This window comes from Chlorella variabilis (assembly GCF_000147415.1).
Source record: "Chlorella variabilis unplaced genomic scaffold CHLNCscaffold_19, whole genome shotgun sequence".
Lineage (NCBI taxonomy): Eukaryota > Viridiplantae > Chlorophyta > Trebouxiophyceae > Chlorellales > Chlorellaceae > Chlorella > Chlorella variabilis.
The window spans coordinates 521,382-540,798 of record NW_005435069.1 but is presented as its reverse complement, the minus strand read 5'-3'; the positions used below and the strand labels follow the sequence as shown (position 1 = coordinate 540,798).

At 68.5% G+C, this 19,417-nt stretch overlaps 4 protein-coding genes across 4 annotated transcripts in view; 2 read left to right on the top strand and 2 right to left on the bottom strand.

Annotated features, from left to right (window-relative positions):
- Positions 1-3,422, top strand: part of CHLNCDRAFT_137363 (hypothetical protein) — a gene marked incomplete at both ends in the record, with an annotated part of 9,380 nt that extends 5,958 nt beyond the window's left edge. Inside the window, 7 exons of the mRNA XM_005845110.1 lie at positions 235-348; positions 590-682; positions 890-1,060; positions 1,211-1,263; positions 1,598-1,721; positions 1,952-3,047; positions 3,175-3,422. Coding sequence (XP_005845172.1) covers positions 235-348; positions 590-682; positions 890-1,060; positions 1,211-1,263; positions 1,598-1,721; positions 1,952-3,047; positions 3,175-3,422 — 1,899 coding nt within the window. The remainder of the gene's footprint in view (positions 1-234; positions 349-589; positions 683-889; positions 1,061-1,210; positions 1,264-1,597; positions 1,722-1,951; positions 3,048-3,174) is intronic.
- A 646-nt stretch (positions 3,423-4,068) lies between these two features.
- CHLNCDRAFT_59745 (eukaryotic initiation factor 4A (ATP-dependent RNA helicase eIF4A)) lies at positions 4,069-8,996 on the top strand. Its single transcript, XM_005845109.1, has 13 exons — positions 4,069-4,144; positions 4,474-4,528; positions 4,649-4,758; positions 5,062-5,186; positions 5,679-5,756; positions 6,017-6,283; positions 6,544-6,612; positions 6,883-6,948; positions 7,117-7,209; positions 7,440-7,511; positions 7,724-7,819; positions 7,934-8,101; positions 8,309-8,996. Coding segments are annotated over exons 1-13 (1,233 nt in total). The 5' UTR covers positions 4,069-4,143; the 3' UTR covers positions 8,342-8,996.
- A 1,000-nt stretch (positions 8,997-9,996) lies between these two features.
- Positions 9,997-11,780, bottom strand: CHLNCDRAFT_137360 (hypothetical protein; the record flags this gene model as incomplete). Its single annotated transcript, XM_005845007.1, has 6 exons — positions 9,997-10,101; positions 10,282-10,374; positions 10,534-10,602; positions 10,770-10,852; positions 11,405-11,449; positions 11,630-11,780. 6 exons carry the CDS (start codon positions 11,778-11,780, stop codon positions 9,997-9,999), a joined length of 546 nt encoding a protein of 181 aa, XP_005845069.1.
- Positions 11,781-12,824: 1,044 nt separating this feature from the next.
- CHLNCDRAFT_137359 (hypothetical protein) lies at positions 12,825-18,868 on the bottom strand (the record flags this gene model as incomplete). The annotated part of the gene is made up of 16 exons (XM_005845006.1): positions 12,825-13,018; positions 13,184-13,397; positions 13,510-13,557; positions 13,723-13,813; positions 13,976-14,084; positions 14,362-14,463; positions 14,641-14,811; positions 14,971-15,066; positions 15,155-15,194; positions 15,341-15,428; positions 15,606-15,781; positions 16,004-16,573; positions 16,701-17,067; positions 17,250-17,320; positions 17,489-18,099; positions 18,823-18,868. 16 exons carry the CDS (start codon positions 18,866-18,868, stop codon positions 12,825-12,827), a joined length of 2,994 nt encoding a protein of 997 aa, XP_005845068.1.
- Positions 18,869-19,417: the final 549 nt, after the last annotated feature.

The window sequence follows — 19,417 nt, the reverse complement described above, 5'->3', positions numbered from 1 at the left end:
GGCCGGCAGGCATCTAGGGAGGGTTTGGCTGGGGGTGGGGGGTGTCTTGGGGGCCTTGGGAGGGGTGCTTGCTGGGGGGCAGGTGGGGAGGGGAAGCTGCGGGGGCGCGGCCGGCTTTGCTCAAAGCCTCCTGGCGCTGCTGCATCTGTCGCCAGCCGGAGCCGCGCTCTCACGCCTGCTTGGGTCCCTTGCCCGTGTGAGCCTCCGCCTCCCTGCCCCCCCCCCCTCGCAGAGTTCTGCGCGCGCGGCTCGCTGTACGACCTGCTGCAAGAGGCGCGGGAGAAGCCGGCGCTGAAGCGCGCGCTGGACTGGTCGCGCCGCGTGGTGATGGCGCTGGATGCAGCCAAGGTGGGCGGGGCTTTTGGGGGGCATGCTGCTGCCCGGGGCGTGACGCGGCGCCGCCTCTGCACAGCTCGGCCTCAGCCAGGAGGCGTAGATCGGTTGCTGTGGTCTTCCCTCGTGTGGTGCCGCTGCACCTCCTGCTGCTGCCTGTGCGCTTGGGGGCCGGCCTGCACCCGGCGTGCCGCCGCCCGCGCGTCCGACCGCTGCTCGCCTCCTCGCCCGGCCCCCTGCCTCCTGCGGTGTGCAGGGCATGCTGTACCTGCACAGCCACAAGCCGCCCATCATCCACCGCGACCTCAAGTCGCCAAACCTGCTGGTGGAGAAGAACTGGAAGGTCAAGGTGAGGTGGCGAGGTGGCTGGGCTTGGGCGTGTGGTCTTGCGTGCGGTCTTGCATGCGGTCTGGCGTGTTTGGGCAAGGCATGTCGACCTGCCACCTTGCCCTTTCGGCTGCGGCCCGGGGCCTGGGCCTCCCCGCCACCGTTCGTCTGCCAACCACCTTTTCACTTCTTTCTTCCCGCTGCCCTTTTCTTTTCTTTCTCCCCGCAGGTCACCGACTTCAACCTGTCCAAGGCTGCCACCAAGAACGACGTCATGTCCTCGGTGCAGGCCACCAACCCGCGGTGGCAGCCGCCAGAGGCGCGTGCCGCGCCCGCCGCGCCCGCTGCCTTTGCCGCCGCCGCCGCCGCCGCTCTGTCGCGTCGGCCGGCAGCATGGAGCGTGGCCCGCATTCCCTGCGGCGCTCGCCTGCTGCAGCCGCCGGCAGCAGAGCGCGGCGCCTGCTTCCGCCGTCCTCCCCTGCCGCTGGCGGCACCGTGCACCCAGCCGGCCTCCCCTGGCTTCTCCCTGCCCTTCCTTTCTTCCCTGCAGGTCATCCTGCGCCAGGAATACACAAAGGCCAGCGACGTTTACGCCTTTGGCCTGTGAGTGCGCCTGCGGGCCGCGCCGCCCGCCCGCCTGCCTGCCTGCCTGCCTGCTAGCCTCCCTGCCTGCCTGCTAGCCTCCCTGCCTGCCTGCCTGCCCTCCCGTCGAAGCTGTGTGCCGCATGGGCTGCCTGCCCTGCTCCCCGCCCGCCCCTCCCCCCACCACACACGCGTCCATGCCAGTCCCCTCTCCACTCCGCCCCACAGCCACCCACGCAACCTACCACACGCACGCTCTCACTCACTCCTTGCACACACCTGGCCGCCTGCTCTCGCTCACACCTCTGGCCCACACCTGCCGTATGCTTTCCTCCCCTCCCCTCATGCTATGCAGGATCCTGTGGGAGCTGCTCACCTGGGATCTCCCTTACGCCAACATGAGCGTGCTGCAGATCATGCTCAACGTCACGCAGCAGCAGGCGCGGCCCGCGGTACCGGACCAGTACGCCGCCGCGCAGGTGAGGCAGGCGGCCGCGGCAGGCTGGATGCCGCGCCCCGCGCGCTTGCCAGCGCAGGCTGCCTGCTGCCTGGCAGCCCGGGGGCTGTGTGCGGGCGCCCCGCCGCCGGACCGCTCGCCTGCCTGCGCGGCCGCCCTCCCCGGCTGCCTCAGCCGCCCACCACCACCGTCGACACTCACCCCCAGCCCTACTCAAGCCACATGTGCTCTGCTTGCTCCTTGCTCCCGCAGCTCCCCGGCGGCACCTTCAGCGGCTACGACGACTATGTTGACCTGATGCAGCGGTGCTGGGCGGAGGATCCGGCCTCGCGGCCCACCTTTGAGGTGGTGATTGCTGACCTCCGCAAGGTGGCCACCATACTTTCCAACTCGCGGGACGCCGCCGCGGCACGCGGCGGGCCCGGGCTGGGCCCCTCCCAGTCCCGCAACTTTGCGCGGCAGTCCACGGCGCCCATGGCGGCGGCCTCGGTGCAGGCGCCGCAGCCGGCGGCGGCGGCGGCGGGCGCGGCGGCGGGAGCGGCTGCCGGCGCGGGCGCAGCGGCTGGCGCGAGTGCCGCGTGGTTTGAGCCGCAAGCGCAGGGCGCGCAGGGCGCGGCGGCGCAGCCCCCGCCGCAGAATGGGGCGGGGACGGCGTCAGACCAGGGCGGCATGTCCACTCAGGCCTCTGCCGGCACCACCATGACGGGCGGTGCCAGCGAGGTGTCAGTCATCAGCGGCACCGCCCCGCCGCCCTCGCCCTTTGATGGCGGCCCCTTTGCCGGCGGCGGCCCCGCGCCCTGGATGCAGCAGGGCGCAACGGCTGGCGGGCAGCATGTCAGCAGCTCCGCGGCGCCACCGCCCTCGCCCTTTGGCGGCGGCCCCGCCCCGGCCGCCGGCCAGCAGGTCAGCAGCGCGGCGGCCCCGGCCCGCAGCCCGTTTGACGATGGGCCTGCGCCAGCGGGCGGCCAGACCATCAGCAGCGCTGCGCAGCCTCCCCCCAGCCCCTTTGGCGGCGCGGTGGGGGTCGGGCAGCAGGTCAGCAGCGCGGCGCCCCCACCACCCAGCCCCTTTGGCGGCGTGGTGGGGGGCGGCCAGCAGATTAGCAGCGCGGCACCCCCACCACCCAGCCCCTTTGGCGACGCCGGCTTTGCCGTGCCGGCGCCGGTGGCGGTGCCGCGGTCGGGCAGCGGGCGGCTGAGCCCCTTTGCGGCTAAGTCCCCCAAGTCGAGCAGCCCTGTGGCGCGCTCCTACATGGATGCCTCCTCCATGCCCTCCACCGTGCTGGAGGCCACGCCATCCATGGAGGCGGCGGCAGAGTCGAAATCGGAGGCTGATCAGAAGTCGAGCGGTGCGCGCCGCCCGCTGCAGCATGGCAGCGCCGGGCCGGGAGCGAGGGAGTGGGCACCCCGGCAGCCGGGCCGCGGCGAGCGGTGGCCTGCCGCTGACCGCCTGTGCGTGCCGGCCTGCTGCTGCAGGCCGCATAAGCAGCCGCCGCGGCTCGCACCTGACTGACAGCGCCCTCACCGCTGACACAGGGCACATGCCGCGCGGCGACAGCGCTTCGGGCATCTCCCCTGACCCCGCGGCGCCCACCGTTGAGGTTGCGGTGGACCACGCGAGCACCGCCGCGCCGGCGCGGACGGAGAGCAAGAACAAGGAGGGGCTGCTGCAGCGGCTGATGAGCATCGGCGGCAGCGGCAAGCGGCGCGCGCAGGCCGGCTAGGCCCTCCTTCCGGCGAGGCGCTCGCGCTGGCTGTACCCTGTTTCCTTCCCTTCGAGCTGTTCCTACAAGTCTCCCTTCATTTCCAGGTTGATGACCTTGTTCTCTTGCTGTGCATCACCGTTGTTGCAGTGGGTGTTGCATCCCTTTCCGAGGGTGCTGCTTCAGTGGTCATGCACACGTGCTCATCTTTGAGCTCTACCTGTGTGCTGCTGTTATGTTTTTCGTTTGTGTTGGCCCCTCCATCTGTTTTCCGGTAGTTTAACACATTGGCTGACCAGGCAAAGGGCATTTTTTGGTAGAACTGACACGCAGCTGTTGCGTCGGCGGCAGCGCGTCGGGGGCGGGTGAGCAACGGCGCCCTGACGCCGACTGCTGGGTCGCTGTTGGTGGTGCAATCAATCTGCCCAACACTGGGTCAAGCCCCTTGCTTCTGATACAGGGAAAGGCTTCCTGCCTGGGGCTGCAAACTCCGTGGCACAGTCCCCCGCACCACCTGCCATCCAGGGCACGGGAAAAACGGTCTGGCACCCGGGAAAGAGCATGTCAATTCGTGGGGAGGCACCCGGTGCGCGCGCCTGCTGGCAGCCTGGGTCATTTCCTGCACCGGCGCCTGAAGTGCTCGGCACCCGCCTGGGCGGGTCCTTTTCGGAGCATACCTCAGGCTCCGACCACTCCCAGCTGCCCGGACCTGTTCCCAAAGCAGAGAGCCAACCCAGCAACCAGTGAGACATGCGGCAGCCCATCACCGCGCTTGGGGTGGCCCTGCGACGGCGGGGCCCACGGAGGCAGTGGGCAGCAATGGGGAGGGCGCTGGAGGGGCATGCTGCACGGTTGTGCAGAGGGAGGCCTGGGGCGGCGGCTCGCCTGGCATTCAAAGCCGGCGCTGCTGCAGCAGCCCGGGGCCCAGCCGGCGCGCTCATTGGCAGGCCGCCGGGATGACAGCGGCCGCAGGCCATTCAAAGCAGGCGGCGCGCCGGGTGTTGATTTGGCGGGTGCCCGCCGGCGCTGCAGCTGTTGAGCCCTGCCCCTGCCCCCTCACCTGCGTGCGCAGTGGCTGAAGGAAACGCTTACGATGCTAAGGCCTTCGACCAGAAGATGGAGGAAGTGTGAGTGTTACGCAGCTGCTGCGCCCGCTCGATCAAATGCGCGCGAGGAGGTGGTCAGCCTCGCCGCCGCCGCCGCCCGCCCTGCGCCTACGCCCGCCCTGCCGCCGCCTCTGCCTGCAGGATGGGCGGCGGCGAGACCAACGAATACTTCACCGACTGGAACGAGACCTACGAGAGTTTCGACCAGATGAACCTCCACGAGAACCTGCTGCGCGGCATCTACGCGTACGGTGAGCACGGCTGCCGCGCCTCGCGTAGGAATCGCGGGAGGACGGCGAGCCCGGGATCACGCATCGTCCGTGGGCCAAGGGACCCGGAGGCGGCACAGCAGCAGCCGCGGGCAGTCTCAGCAGCTGCAGGAGGAGGAGGAGGGGGAAAGCTGGAGCGAGGTCGCGGGGGTAGCGGCGGTTGAAAAGCGGCACGCGGCGGGAGTGGAGCTGGCAGCAGCGTGGTCGGCAGCAGTCGTTCACGCCTGCGGTTCGAGGCGGCTGACAGGCTGCCCTGCCGCGCTCTGCCCGCCCCCCTGGCTGCAGGTTTCGAGAAGCCGTCTGCCATTCAGCAGAAGGGCATTGTGCCGTTTGGCAAGGGGCTGGATGTGATCCAGCAGGCGCAGTCCGGTACCGGCAAGACCGCTACCTTCTGCGCAGGCATCCTGCAGGTGCGCTGCTGCTGCCCGCTGCCGCTGGGTTTGCTGCCGCCGCCGCTGCTGCTGCTGCTGCTGCTGCTGCTGTGTGTGTGCATCCTCTGCTGCACTGTGCGTCTACAGCCTGCAGCCAGGGCGCCGCAGCGTGTGCTTGCGCGGTGCTGGCAGCGCCGCCGGCCGGCGCTGCTCTGGAGCGGAGCAGCCGCGGGTGCACGGCCGGCTTGCGCGGCAGATCTGAGAGCAGCAGTAGGCTAAAGGCAGAGGAGCAGCTGAGAGATAATCAAAGCGGGGTGGCGGAGCTGGAATGAGCTGGCGGGGCAGCAGTTTTTGAAATGGGCGCAGTGTTGCGACATGTGGAGAGCAGAGGCGGGGTGCTGGCGCCTCGCGCTCCTCTAGCTGCTCTCCTCCGCGGCCCACCCTCTGCTGCCTTCATGCCGACCCATCCCCAAGCCCTCGCCGCTGACTCCGCGCTTTCCTCCCCTTCCTTTCCTTTCCTCCCCGCTCCAGAACCTGGACTACACCCTGGTGGAGTGCCAGGCCCTGGTGCTGGCCCCCACCCGCGAGCTGGCGCAGCAGATTGAGAAGGTGAGTGTGTGTGTGTGTCAGGTTGGCTTTAAGGCGGCGGAGCGCCGGAGCCTGCCCCTTGGTTGCGGTGGCAGCCAGGAGCCGCGAGCCACGGCGCGGGCCCCAGCGCGCCTGCGGCGCCGCCGCTTCCGTCGGCGCGCCTGCCTCCAGGCCCCGAGTGCCGCGCCTCCTGCGTCACCCCTCCCCGGCCCCTGCCCGGCATGGCCATGGCCATGGCCCGGCATTGTTAAGTCATTCATTCATTTTCTTCTGCCCCGCAGGTGATGCGCGCCCTGGGCGACTACCTGAACGTCAAGTGCCACGCGTGCGTGGGCGGCACCTCTGTGCGCGAGGACACCCGCATCCTGCAGTCGGGCGTGCACGTGGTGGTGGGCACCCCGGGGCGCGTGTACGACATGCTGCGGCGCCGCGCGCTGCGCGCCGACGCCATCAAGATGTTTGTGCTGGACGAGGCCGACGAGATGCTGTCCCGCGGCTTCAAGGACCAGATCTACGACATCTTCCAGCTGCTGCCCCCCAAGATCCAGGTGCGCGCCCCCGCGCGGTACCGCCGCCGCCGCCATCGAGATCCAGCTGCAAAGCCGGCGGCGCGCGGGGTGGGGGCGCCGGGGGTTGCCGGCAGCTGCGTGGTGTGCCCATGGCAGTGCCTGGGGGTGCGGCGGCGCGGCGCGCGGGGCGACCATGCCACAGAGGGAGGCACCCCGGTGGGCCTGCTGCTGCGCCCCTCTGCCCTGCCCCCTCCCGCCTGACCCGCTGCTGCTGCTGCTGCTGCTGCTGCCGTGCACAGGTGGGCGTCTTCTCCGCCACGCTGCCCCCTGAGGCTCTGGAGATCACCCGCAAGTTCATGAACAAGCCGGTGAGGGAGGGAAGGGGGGGTGGCGGGCGAGGTAGGGCCCGGGGGCTGGGGTCTCTTGTTTCTTGGGGGCTCAGGGTGGGTGGGGCAGAGGCGTGCCCGCACGTGGGCCGGCCGGGGGGCTGGCGGGTTGGAGCAGCTGTGAGCTCGGGTGGCGCGGGGAAAGCGCGGGGCGCTGGTTGGAGGCCACGGGCTGGCCTGCGGCACCTGCCTGGCTGCCTGGCTGCCTGGCTGCGTCTGTGTGTCACCCCGCCCCTCTGCCGCCGCCCCCAGGTGCGCATCCTGGTCAAGCGCGACGAGCTGACCCTGGAGGGCATCAAGCAGTTCTACGTCAACGTGGTGAGTGGGCTGCGGTACCGCCGTACCGCAGTACCACCGTACCGCAGTACCGCCGTGCCTCTCCGTTCCGCCTCCGTCGCCAGCCCCTCGCGTGACCCGCCCCCAACCGCCTCCATCTCTGCTGCCTGTCCCTCCCTGACCCCTCCACACGCCTCCCTTGCTCCGCAGGAGCGCGAGGACTGGAAGCTGGACACGCTGTGCGACCTGTACGAGACGCTGGCCATCACCCAGTCGGTCATCTTCGCCAACACGCGCCGCAAGGTGGGCAGCGCAGCGGGCACGCCCCTTCCCGCCCGCCCTGCCTGCCCCGCCACGCCACGTTACGCTGCCGGCAGCTGGCTGCGGCCTTGCGCGCCTGCCGAGGCGCCGTTCCCGGGCGATGTGCGATTGCTCGGTTCTTGTTGTGTGTGCGTGTGCGTGCTTGCCTGGACGCTGCTCATTTCTGTGTGCGTGCGTTCGTGTGCGTGCCTGCCTGGGTTGCCGCCTCGCAGGTGGACTGGCTGACCGACAAGATGCGCGAGCGGGACCACACCGTGTCCGCCACCCACGGCGACATGGACCAGGTGCGCAGCAGCGTGGGGGTGCGCGGCAGGCCCGGCGTGGCAGGCTGCACTGCATTGCAGGCCGGCCCCGGCCCTCCCCCGCGCGCCCGCGGCCTCTCTCCTCTCCCCACCCAATCACACACATGCTCCACCTCCTGCCTGCACCCCCTCCTCCTTCCGTCCCCTTTCTTTCCTCCACTTTCCTCCATCTCCTCGTCCTTTCCTCCCCGCAGAACACGCGCGACGTCATCATGCGCGAGTTCCGCTCCGGCTCCTCCCGCGTCCTCATCACCACCGACCTGCTGGCCCGCGGCATCGACGTGCAGCAGGTGCGGTGGGGGATTTGGGAGGCTGGCAGGGGGCAGGCTGTGGCCGGCCAAAAATAGGTTAAAGACCGGCCAAAAATAGCGCCAAAAATCGCCCGGAATGCCCCCGCACCGCAGGTGTCGCTGGTCATCAACTACGACCTCCCGAATAACCCAGAAAACTACCTGCACCGCATCGGGCGCTCGGGGCGCTTCGGCCGCAAGGGCGTGGCCATCAACTTTGTGACCAACGACGACGAGCGCCTGCTCCAGGACATCCAGCGCTTCTACAACACCGTCATCGAGGTGCGGGGCTGGCTGGGGGTGGCTGCTGGGGCTGCTTGGGGCCTGGCATGGGCGGCTGCTGAGGGCCTGCCTTGGTTGTAGCTGGCTGGGTTTGGCTGCTGAGGGTTCCAGGTGAACTGAGGGGAATGCAGCGGCGTGGTGCGAGCCCTCCACACTTTCTGACACTCGCTCACTGCTGGTCTGCTGTGTCGACTGCACCCCATGCAGGAGCTGCCCTCCAACATTGCCGACCTGATCTGAGGCGGCAGCAGGGGCCCAGCCCCGCACCCAGCCCGTGCCGCCGCCAGAGGGGCGGCTGCCTGGCGCGCGCGGGCAGCGGCGGCGCGAGCAGGCTTGTGTGCTCCCGCGCGGTGGCCGGCTCCCCGGCCGCTGCGCGAGCGCCTCGCCCGCGAGCGCACTGTGACGTTTCTTGCAGCCACCAGCAGTGATGTGTATGTGTGGATGGCCGGCTGTGGCCCGGCGGCCCACAGCCGGCGCATCCCGGGTCGACGCTGCCCGCGGCTCTGCGCACCCGCAGCAGCGGCAGCAGAAGCAGCAGTACTTTGTTCCTCCTCCTCCTCCTTCCCTCCAGTGCCAGCGGCGGCAGCGAGCCTGGCGGCGCCGGCGCCTGGCGCAGCAGCCCCGGCCGCCTGCCTGGCCTGGTAGTGACTTCAGTTGGCGGGGCGGGGCGGGTGCCCCGCCTTTTGGGGCGGCCCACGCCGCTACCCCTTTTAGACAGCCCCCGCCGCTGCGTCTCGCGGCGCGGCGGCGCGAAAAGACAATCAAGCATTTGATTTTCGGCGCCGAGCACGTGGCGGCCCTGCTCACCCCTCCCCACCTTGCCTCCTCCGTGTGCCCTGCCTGGCCCTCGTTCCCCCTGTCGATACCAGCAGCACATGCAAGCTAAGACAAAAACACAGACAGGAGTCATGGGGGGGGAGCTTGCGGAGAGGAGAGGGAAAGGGGGAGAGAGTTGTGGTGGGTGGTGCAGGACATGCTTGACGTTGGCGGTCGGGGGGCAGCTGCCCAGGTGGATGCCAGGGCGGCTGTCCTTAAGAGCTTATCTGAGACCAAGCGATCTCAAGAGAGACTGCAAGGTTTGAGCACTCCAGCTTCAGCCAGCTCTTGGGGCCTCCACAGGTGCCAACCTTGGACAGGTGTGCGCTCCTCGCTTGTACTAGTCTGCCAGCCCTGGTGCGAAGCCAGCAACTGGCAACAACAACACGACAGGTCGTGCCCTGCAGGAGCGCACATGCTGGGCAGCAGGAGCGCAGCGGTGGCCGCGGCCGGCGCCGCCGCGCGGCGGGCCGCCTCCAGGGCGATGTCTGGCGTGGTGGCGGGGCAGGACACGCCCGTGGCGCACGCCGCCAACCTTCCTGACCACATCAAGAAAGAATTCACAAGCGCCACAGAGCACCCAGAGGGCTTCGATGAGGAGGAGCCCGCCGCTGGGTGCAGCACCGGCGAGGGTGCCGGCCAGCGGGCCCAGAAGGGGCAGCACCCGGGGCCTGCACAGGATCCCTACTCTGGCGGGGACCCCAGCCAGCAGGAGCTTGCGCAGGGGCAGCCGGCTGGCAGCTAGGAGCTGGCGGGCGCTACGGCGGGCACACAGCCGGGGCGGCGTGCTTACAGCATGTTCCATGCATGCATGCAGCAGGCAGAATGTATGGTGTATGTGTTATGCATGCACGTGTGAGTGTGTGTGAAAGAATTGCAGCCGGAGGGGCAATCGCGATGAAATGGTGGGGGTGGAAGAGGCAGTGCTGAATAAGAGCGGGGTTTGGTTTGGTGGTTTCTCGGGTTTCTCGTGGGGCTGTGCTGGCCCTGGAGGATGCAGGGGGAGCAGCTCAGGGTGTCGCCTCATGGGCAGGGCAGCAGGGCCCAGCCCAGGGATCGAGCAGCTTCAGCGGCCCAGCTCAGAGGCTGAGGCCCAGCTGCAGGCCCAGGGTGCCGTGGTACAGGAAGAGAGCCAGGATGGCGCTGCCCAGGTAGGCGTGGATGCCGCGGGCGCTGGGGTCGTCCTGCACGAAAGGGATGCAGGCAGCGGCGCAGGCCAGGGGAGCCGAGAACCTCAACCCACCATCACCATCACCGCCCACCCCAAGCGACCCAACCAAGCCGCCCCGGAACGCAGGCTGCCTGCGTTTGCGCCGCCACCGCAGCACCGGCAGCCAGCGGCGGCCGCCCCTTTGGCCACCCACCTCGAAGAAGGCGGAGGTCATGCCCTGCAGGGCCAGCAGGATGAGGCCGATGACGGCGGTGGTGAAGTGGGAGGAGGACCACAGGGACTTGCCCTGCATGGGGAGGAGGGAGAGGACCAGGAGGAGGGGAGGTAGGGGGGCAGCAGGCGCGGCGACCAGCGGGTGGTGGCTGTGCAGATGGCTTGCTACCAAGCCCACGCGCCCCCGCCTTTCGCATGTCCACCACCGCCCACCCACCCCCACCCCAGGCACCTGCATCAGCACCGACATGGAGCCCCCCAGGCCCCCCAGGGCGAAGAACAGCGTCATGCCAATGGCCAGCTGCAGCGGGAGGGGGCCGAGGCAGGCGGGTGGGCGGCCGGGCCAGTCAAGCAGCGGTGTTGCCAGCGCAGTGGGACAAACAGGCAGGCTGGCAAGCTGGCTGGCTGGCAGGCAGGCAGGCAGGCAGGCAGGCTGGCAGGCGGGCAGGCAGGCAGGGCGGGAGGCACCTTGGGGTGCAGGTCCTGCGCCACCGCCACCTCCTCGGCGCTGTCGCTCAGGCGGATGCGCCAGCCCAGGTAGCCGCAACCGTCTGCAGAGGGGCGGCCAGGGGGCATCATGTGGTGGCTAGGTGGGCTGGCAGGGGTGGGCCAGAGGGCATCATGTGCTTGCTGCCCTGCCCATCCATGGACTGCTGCTTGCGGCGTTCGCGGCAGCCACTGCTGGGAAGGGCTCCCCCGGGTGGTGGGCCACCGGGCTGCCCCAGGCACTTGCAGGGCACCGCTGCCGAGGTGCAGCCCTCCACTCACACATTCCCATGGCCAAAAGGACGACCAACATGTTGCCCGGATGTCCCTGTCAACATGAAGAGAACGGCAACAATCAAGAGTCGGTGGGAGCTGGCGGTGCAGAGGGGCCCAGCCGGAGAGATGCTGCGCCAACCCACCCCCACAGGCAAGCTTCCAGGGCAACGCACCCACTGGATGAGCCACTGGGGGAGACCCAGGGTGGAGAAGGTGTCGGCCTGTCCTGCGCTCAGAAGAAGGATTAGGTGGCATGGGTGGGCCTTGCACGCAGTGCGGCGGATATGTGGGCAATGCATCCCAGAGCTGCCTGACTTCAGACCCCACCCACAACGGCCTACCCTGCAGGAAGTCTGCCAGCGGGTTGATTGCCGCCAGAGCCGCCACTGCAGGCAGGAGCAGCGCAAAGGCAGAGCGTCGACAACGGGCCGTGGCGATGGCACCTGGCGGCGGCGGCAAGGCTGATGGTTCATCGGGGCCTCGTTCACAGCGCTGCTATGCTCAGCGTATCAATTGCCGATTGACAGGCTCGCGCCGAGGGCTGCCGGGCAATGAACTGGGCGCACCTGGGGCGAGGCTGTTTAGCTGCACCTCCTTCTTGGCAGGCCTGGGGACAATGCGGGCGGACTTTGGGCGGGCGACGCAGGTCACCCGCTGTGCAGTGGACACAACCCTCAGGCCCAGCCCAGCGCCACCCTGAAACATTGCGGTCGCCATGATGCTCATTTTGCGGTTGGAAGAGCTGATGGTGCAATGCGAACAGCATTCGGGCAAATGGGTGGCGCTTTGAGGTGAACGCAATGCCCCCGCTGTGCTGTGCCGCGCTGAGCAGCAGGTGAATGCGGCGCCAGATGCAGGCAATGCATTCGGCTGTGCTGAGCTGCTGCTGGTGAGATACTCAGTCCCAGAGATGAACTTAATCACGCCTGAAGCTGTCAGTGACCTGTGTGGCAGCCATGCTCCCGCCTGGTGCCGCCGCCGCCGCCTGGCGGGCCCCTCGAGCATGCATGCCAGGATGGGAGCTGCGGCCATCGGCTCACTGCTGACAGCATGCGGGAGTCTCAGATCTGTACAGACAGCCTGCCTGCCAATCCAGTGCCTTGAACCAACACCTGTCCACCAGCCACACGCTGTGCCACCCGCACTTGGAACCGCCCGCGCCCCTCCCCCACCGCTCCAGCCCAGATGCTGCTGCCAGGGCGCTGCACATGCCACACGCCACCCCTCCTCCCTGCGTAGGGACCTTGCAGGCAGGGTTTGGAGGGTCCAGCGCGGCAAAATGCCATGCCCACAGCCAGCGGTGTGGCTTGCCGCTGCCGCCCACCACGAAATGGGCTGCACGGACCGCCGCTTTCCAGGGCAGATGGGGAAGGCTGCATGCTTGCTGCAGCCGAAAGGGCAGTGTCAGGCCTCTCAGAGTAGTCACAGCTGCAGGAAAACGGTGCTACGCCTGCCAGGCTCGCTGCCGACACCGCGCTGCACTGCCCCAAACAAGGCACCCCGATGCGGGCGGGAGCAGCGGCGAGGTTGGGGCGGCGGCATCCGAGTGCTGCAGAAGACCGGGGCCAATCCCATTTCAGAGTCTAAGGCTGGGTAAGGGGCGTTAGTGGTGGAGAGAGGTAATGTTGAGCAGCAAGGCAATACAACATGAGATCTGTACAGAAGGCAAATCGCAGGATAGAATCGGACGGTGCGGTTGCACTAACGTCGAAAGGCGGCATGCTGTACTGTGCTGTGCTGCGCCATCCGCCCAGGCGCCCCTCACCGCCGCTGCTTCTTGCTGCCGTGGCTCGAGGGCTCTTCCACCTTGAGCACCTCGGCATGGAAGCCGGCGTCACGAAGCGCGTTGATCCAGGCCCGCTGCTGGTTGCTGAGCCTGTCGCGAGGGCCCTTCACCTCCGCCAGCTTCGCATCCCGCCGCGCCGGGCGCCACAGCAGGAGGTCGGGCATGCCCCCTGCAGAAACAAACAGTGGGCCCGGGACAGGGCGGGCGCGATGAGCGGCCTGGCAGGTTCCTGCCAATGACCTCCTGCTGTGTGCTACCCACGCCCTGCTCCTGCCTTCACAGCACCGGTGCTATCCAACCCCAGCCCCCCACAGCCCTGACGGTTCTCACCCACCTGACCAGCCGCCGTGGTCGATGGCCAGCAGGCGGCAGACCGCCGCCAGCTGTCGCCCTCCCACGCACTCCGCCACCACCTGCAGCTCCTCAAGCTCGTGCCGGTCCCAGCGCACGCCGCGGCACATCGTGCCCTCATGCTGCTCCCAGGCCGCCGCCAGCATGCGGGGCGCCTCCCCTGCCGCCACGCGCGCCAGGCACGCCTTCACCGCCTCCTGCACACACATGCACACCCACACGTTGAGGGGGTTAGCCTTGGCTTGCAAACCGTTGCCTCTCAAGAGCAGCAAAGTGTGGCATTGGACGGCTGGGCCCCAGCCTCCTCACCTTGCGGGTTGGGTAGAACAGCGGCGTGTCCAGGTCAAGGGGTGCTGTCTGCAGTGCCGGACAGAGCAGCACGCAGGCGCAGCTCGGCCAGCCGGCAGCTGGGGCAGAGGCGCCTGCTGCTTCCGCCAGCCAAGCATTGCACAGCGCTTGCCGGCGCCAGGCAGCACCAGCTGCTGGCCATCCCACTGGTGCGGCTGCTCAACCCGCACCGACCTGGAAAGGGGTGCGGAAGACGTCTGGCACCGGCATGAAGAGCACATCCCACAGCAGCAGCCCAAACAGCATCGCCCAGACGCCGCCCTCGCTGCAGCGGGGGCACAGCAAGCAGCGCATCTCCTGATTTCCTACCAGGAGAACGATGCAGGCCACCGGGTGGCGGGCAGGGCACAGGCCGCCGCCATTGCAGGCAGAGGCGCCCGCTGGGCTCCCCGCGCCGCCGCCCATGGCACTCCCGGCGCCGGCGCACCAGTGCACGCCCTGCCAGCCGCCGCCCTCTTCTGTGGCATAGTGCTGCAGAGCCAGCTCCTCCACCCCGCACTGCTCCTCGTCCAGCCCGTAGAAGCGGCTTTTGGCGCCTGCGTGGGTGGGGGTGGTGCGGAGGGGTGTGAGGAGGGGCGAGTGAGGATGCGTGGGTGGGTGGGTGGATGGGGGCAGAGAGTGGGGTGGGACATGGCAGAGACATGTGTGTGGACGCATGCTGGTGCGCTGAAGGATGCAGCATACGGAAACGGAATCCCCATGGGGAGCACGAGCTGGCCATGCCGCAAGGAAACCAGCTGCATGGCAAAGGATGCGGATGTGCCACATGGTGCCACGCGTGCCCGCAGCAGGACGCAGCGGGACCACACCAACCTGTCGTGCGGTTCAGGGGCCGCCCCTGGATGCGCACCACCGGAGGCTCGCGCTGCGCCTCCTTCTTCCACGCCGGCGTCTTCCACCTCCACGGCGGCTTGCCTGCGCCAGGGCACGGTGAAAAGAAAGCATGGGGAGTTGAGCAGGAAGGCAGCATAGTACCCCCATGGCAGCTGCAACGCGCCGGGCAGCTCAGTGCTGTGTGGCACAGAAGGTTGGAAAGGCAGGGGCAGGCCTCGACGCGCTGCCGGAAGCTGGAAGGCATGCTCGCCGCCGCACCCAGGAGCAGCACGCGGCGCTGCATGGTCAGCCGGTCGCCGCAGCTGAGCGCCTCGTCTGCCAGGGCCGCCTCCGCCCGCTCCAGCGCCTCCTGGTGCCTGCCCAGGTGCTTGAGGTTGATGGACAGCCGCTCCCACCACTCGCCGCGCCGCGTGGGGCAGCAGCAGCCGCCTGCAGCCAGCAGGAGCATACGTCAGGCGCATTGGCTGCGCTGCAGGTCTCGCTGGCATGGCCCACTAGGTCTTGAGCTCCTCCTGCTCAACCTGGACCATCAAAATACCACACCATCCAGCCCCAATCGGCCGCCACCCCTCAGCCAGCTAGACCCACCCAGCAGCATGTCCAGCCGCTGTACCGCCTCCTTGTACCGCTTCTGTCGCTCCAGCAGGTCCACCCCCATGTTGGCCATGATGCAGTACACCTCCCCTGCGGCACGGGGGCGGCTGTGGGTGAGAGGCGGCCAGCAATGCTGGTGCAGTGGCGGTGGGAGGGCCCATGGCAGCAGAGCCCTCACCCGCATGAAACCGGCGCAGGAAGCCGGGGCCGTCGCGCGGCTGCAGGCAGGAGCAGCAAGGGCAGGCGGGGGGTCACATGCAGGGCATGCTTCGCGACCACGGCAGAGAAGGGCGCACAGGCCCAAAACAGGCAGGGAATGATGGCTGGCGGCGCAAGGGCAGCTGGGGCTCGGGTGACGGGGCACCTGCTTGTGCAGGTTGGCATCCAGGGCTGCCCACGCGGGCTGCAGCGCCGCCTCGGCTCCCTCCACATCCTCGGCCTGCATTGCCAAACTTGCATAGCCGTGAAAGGAGGCCAAGGCCCAACATGCATGGCATCACAGGAGGTCAAGCAAGGCGCACGCTGCTCGTGCGCCGCTTGGGGACTGCTGCCAGGAAGGGGGACATGGACCTCACACCATCATCGCAATGCATAGCGCATGCACAGCCTGCAGGCACCACCTTGCCCACAGCCCCCAGCAACAGCAGCCCCCCAGGCCGCTCGCCTCGTTGGCGTCCATCAGCTCCGCCGTGTGGCGCAGCGCCGCCTCATACGCCAGCAGGTCGGCGCGGCGGGCAAAGGCGGGGCAGCTGCGGTGCACCTGGTACCGCGGGTACTGCATGTGTCCCAGGTCGCTGGCCAGGAACTGCGGCAGGGCGGGGGCGGGAGGGTGGCGCCGAGGTGGGCTGGCAGGGCAGGCCGCGGGGATGGGGCGAGGCAGGTGTGTGTGCGAGTGGCGGAGGAGGCCACACGCCAGGGCCCAGCACAACCTCAGCTGCGCAAGCATCCGGCCAGCCAGGCGATGGCAAAGGGCGCAACCCCTGTGCAGCATGCCAAAGCCTGAAGTGCAGTTGGTCGTCTGGCCCACCTGCGTCAAGCTCTGCCCTTCATTCAGGAAGAAGAGGCGCTGCAGGCGGCCGACGGCCTCGCAGGCTGCATCCGACAGACGCACCACCGGCCCCGTAGCGGCCAGCAGCCAGCCCGTGAGCTGCGCCGCGACGGCAGCCGACCGCTTGGCGTGCCCCTCCAGCGCTGCCAGCATCTGCTGCCGGTTCCTGGGCACGCCGCCCTGCGCTGCGCTGTAGCAGTCGCCGCCCGCTGGCGCCGCCTTGATCTTGCGCGCCGCCAGCACAGCCGCCAGGTCAGGCACAGTCAGCAGCTCCGCCAGGTCAGCCCAGCTCGCCGTTCCGCCGCTGGCTGCCGCCGCGCTGCTGCTGCCGCCGCCGCTGTCGCTGCTGCTGCTGGCGCCAAGCCTGGAGGTGCCACCCCTGATGCCTGATGCCGCGGTCCAAGTGGCCGCCAGGCCTGCCGCCGCCAGCTGGCCGGCTGCCGCCGCGGCGTCTGGCACCTCGCTGTAGGCCAGCGAGGCCAGGGCGAACAGCGGGCCCTTGCGCTGGAACAGGCGCAGGAAGAGGCACTGGGCGGGCAGCTCCAGGGCCTGTGAGCAGTACGCAGCGGGACAGTCTCAACAAGCTGGGATCAGGCCAGGCAGGTGCCGGAACACGAGATGCAGGCTGCGTGCGCCTCCTGCTCCCTTGTTGCTCGGCGCCCAAACCCGCTGGCACCTTGTAGGCAGCGATGAAGCCTGTCTCCTCCTGGGCCAGCAGGTGGCCGTCGTGGTGCTGCACCGTGTCCAGTACCGTCAGGAAGTTGTGATGAAGCCGCTCCCCCATGGCCTGCGGCTGCTGCTGCAGCTGTGTGGCGGCCGCCGCCGCCGCGCGACCCAGCGCAGCCGCCACCCTGGCCGCCGCGCCGGGCGAGGGCCCAGGGCCGCCGGGCTGTTGCAGCGAGATCTGCAGCTCTGCCAGCAGCGGCGCCTTGTCCCCAAGCGGCTCCTCTTGCACGACCGCTTCCACCACCACCTGCTGGCTCTTCAGCAGAGGGGCCAGGTGCCGGGCCACGGCGCGGGGCAGGTGGCCCAGCGGCAGCCGGCTGCGGCAGGCAGGGCACGGTTTGGTTGGAGCCACCAGCGCATGAGTGGGCAAGCACACCACCTGCCCCGTAGACCAGTCGGCGGACAGCAGTTGGGCGCACAGGCCAGGGAAACAACTCCCAAAACTTAAAGGGGTACATAGGGCTGATCCCTGCTGTACCGCGGCTCCCACATCACTGACCTGTGGGCATCGAGCGCCAGCAGGGCATTGGTGTCCCGAGGGTTGCCCGCCTCCCACTCCACCACCAGCCTCTGCAAGCGGCAGGACGCCAGAGAGTCTCAGAGGGTCGGGTGGCGGCATCTTGCCTCCAACACAGTCCTCAAGCAGCAGATTGGTGGTTGAAGGTGCAGGGCAGTGGGCTGCCTCTTCACCTGGCCACTCTGCCACCTGACGTCATGCTTCTGATACTGCCTCCCGACCACGCTGCAAGGGAAGCAACGCAGGGAGGCAGGCCGGGCGGCGGCGGTGGCTGCAGCGCGGGACAGCAAAGCCTGCTTTCCCCCGCCCGCTGCCGAGGAGGCCTGGAGCGACGACCGCGCCGTCTGCTGGTGCTCGCGGCGCGGGGAGTGCACCGGCGGCGCCTCCTGGCTGCTGGGCGTGCCCTGTGATGGCCAGGACACTGACGGCGACTGCTCTGCCCGGTGTTTCCCCGCCGCTTGCTGCTGCTGCTGTTGCTGCTGCCGCTTGCTGCCGCTGCCCTCAGCAGTCGTGGTGGCTGGTAATGGTCGAGAGCAGGGGATGCCGGCGGTCTCCACGGCCTGGCCCTGATCCTCATCACTGGCCCCAGTCAGATCCACATCCACCCAGCGGGCCGTGCCAAGGATTGAGCCCGCAGCGGCAGCCGCGCCCGACGCCAGAGCCGTGCTTCGCGGCCTCTTGGTGGAAGGCGGCGAGCCGGCGCCCGGCTGCTGCTCCTGCCGCTGCTGCTTCTTGTGGGGCTGCTGCCGAGCGGTGGCGGACCGCGACGCAAACTGGACGATGGTGGCCTGCTGGGTGCGAGTCTTCAGCAAGCCCTTGGACAGGCACTTGTCTGCGGGGCAGGCGGCAGCAACCAGCGAATGAAGGCAACAACCTTCCAATGAAGGCAACATGAGCGGCGAAGGCAGGAGCAGCGTGCAACCCTCTAGACCACTCACCTATGTGTGCATTGACCTTGTCGTGGTCATGTGGTAGCTGGATGTTGCACAACGGGCAGCGCACGCATTCCTGCTCGACCGGCGTGTTAGATGGGCCAGCCTGTGTCGACGGTATCGCCGCATGTGAGCGCGCCGCAGCTGCTGCCGCCGCTGCTGTTGCCGTGGGTCCATCATGGATGCTGCTTGATGCCGCTGCGGCGGCTGTCGATGTGGGGGCCGGGCTGGGTGAAGGCATCACCCGCCAGTCGGCTGCCGCTGTTGGTGGCCCACTCGGCTTGCGCTTGCGCTGCTTCGTGACATCCCTGCCAAGCAGCGCTTGCAAACTGCCTTCACCGCGCATCGGAAAGGCAGAAGAGGTCTCCGGCAGTGGCTGAGGGCGGCGCACGATCACTTGTAGGAGGGAGGTATGGGCCCCGGGCGATTCAATCTGATTGCATTGTCCTCAGGCGTGGTGTGTGGCACCCTGAGAACGATATTCATAGGCTAGCCAGGCCAAGCTTGGCATGAGGTGAGTGTGTTGAGCAGCCTCCACGCCCAAACATACAGCACACGCCCAACAGACGCAAGCGATGCGAGGATTCGCGCTTGTTGACAGCCGACCGGGCGTACCGCCGCACCGCCGCCCAGCCGCCGCCCCTGTTCCTGAGCCAGGCGCACCGCCATGCACCCGGGCTGCTGCGTGGGCAACCTTTACTCAGACACAGACACCGTTGACACGGATTTATTAATAGAGCATGCAACAACCAATGCAGAGGCCAGATGTGACCAGCGCTGCGGTGCGTCCTGCCAGCGCTGGTGGCAGGCGGCATGCGAACATGGCAAGGCGGCACGGTTCTGGTGCAGAAAGCGGTGATGTGGCGCTCAACAAACAGGTAAGGAATGCTGAGGCGGTATGCGTGGGTTGCGCTAGCTGGCAGGGAGGCAGCGTGCCTAAACCAAACCGCCGGGGTGAGATGGCTGCCTGCCATCTACCGTGCTGTCGCCAGGGCCGAGCCGAGCCAGCAAGCAAGAATGGTCTTCGAAGCCACAAAAAACCTGTGGAGCTTGACTGATTGACGGATGAGACTAAGCGTGGGGCGAGGGCAGAGTTGGTTGGTGGGTGGGGCTGGCTACAACGGAACGCGGAGGCGGCTGCAGAGCACATCACTTGCCTGGATGGGGGGCTGCTTCGCAGGGCGCACCCGCGGCACGCGGCACCAGGCGCTGGGGCGC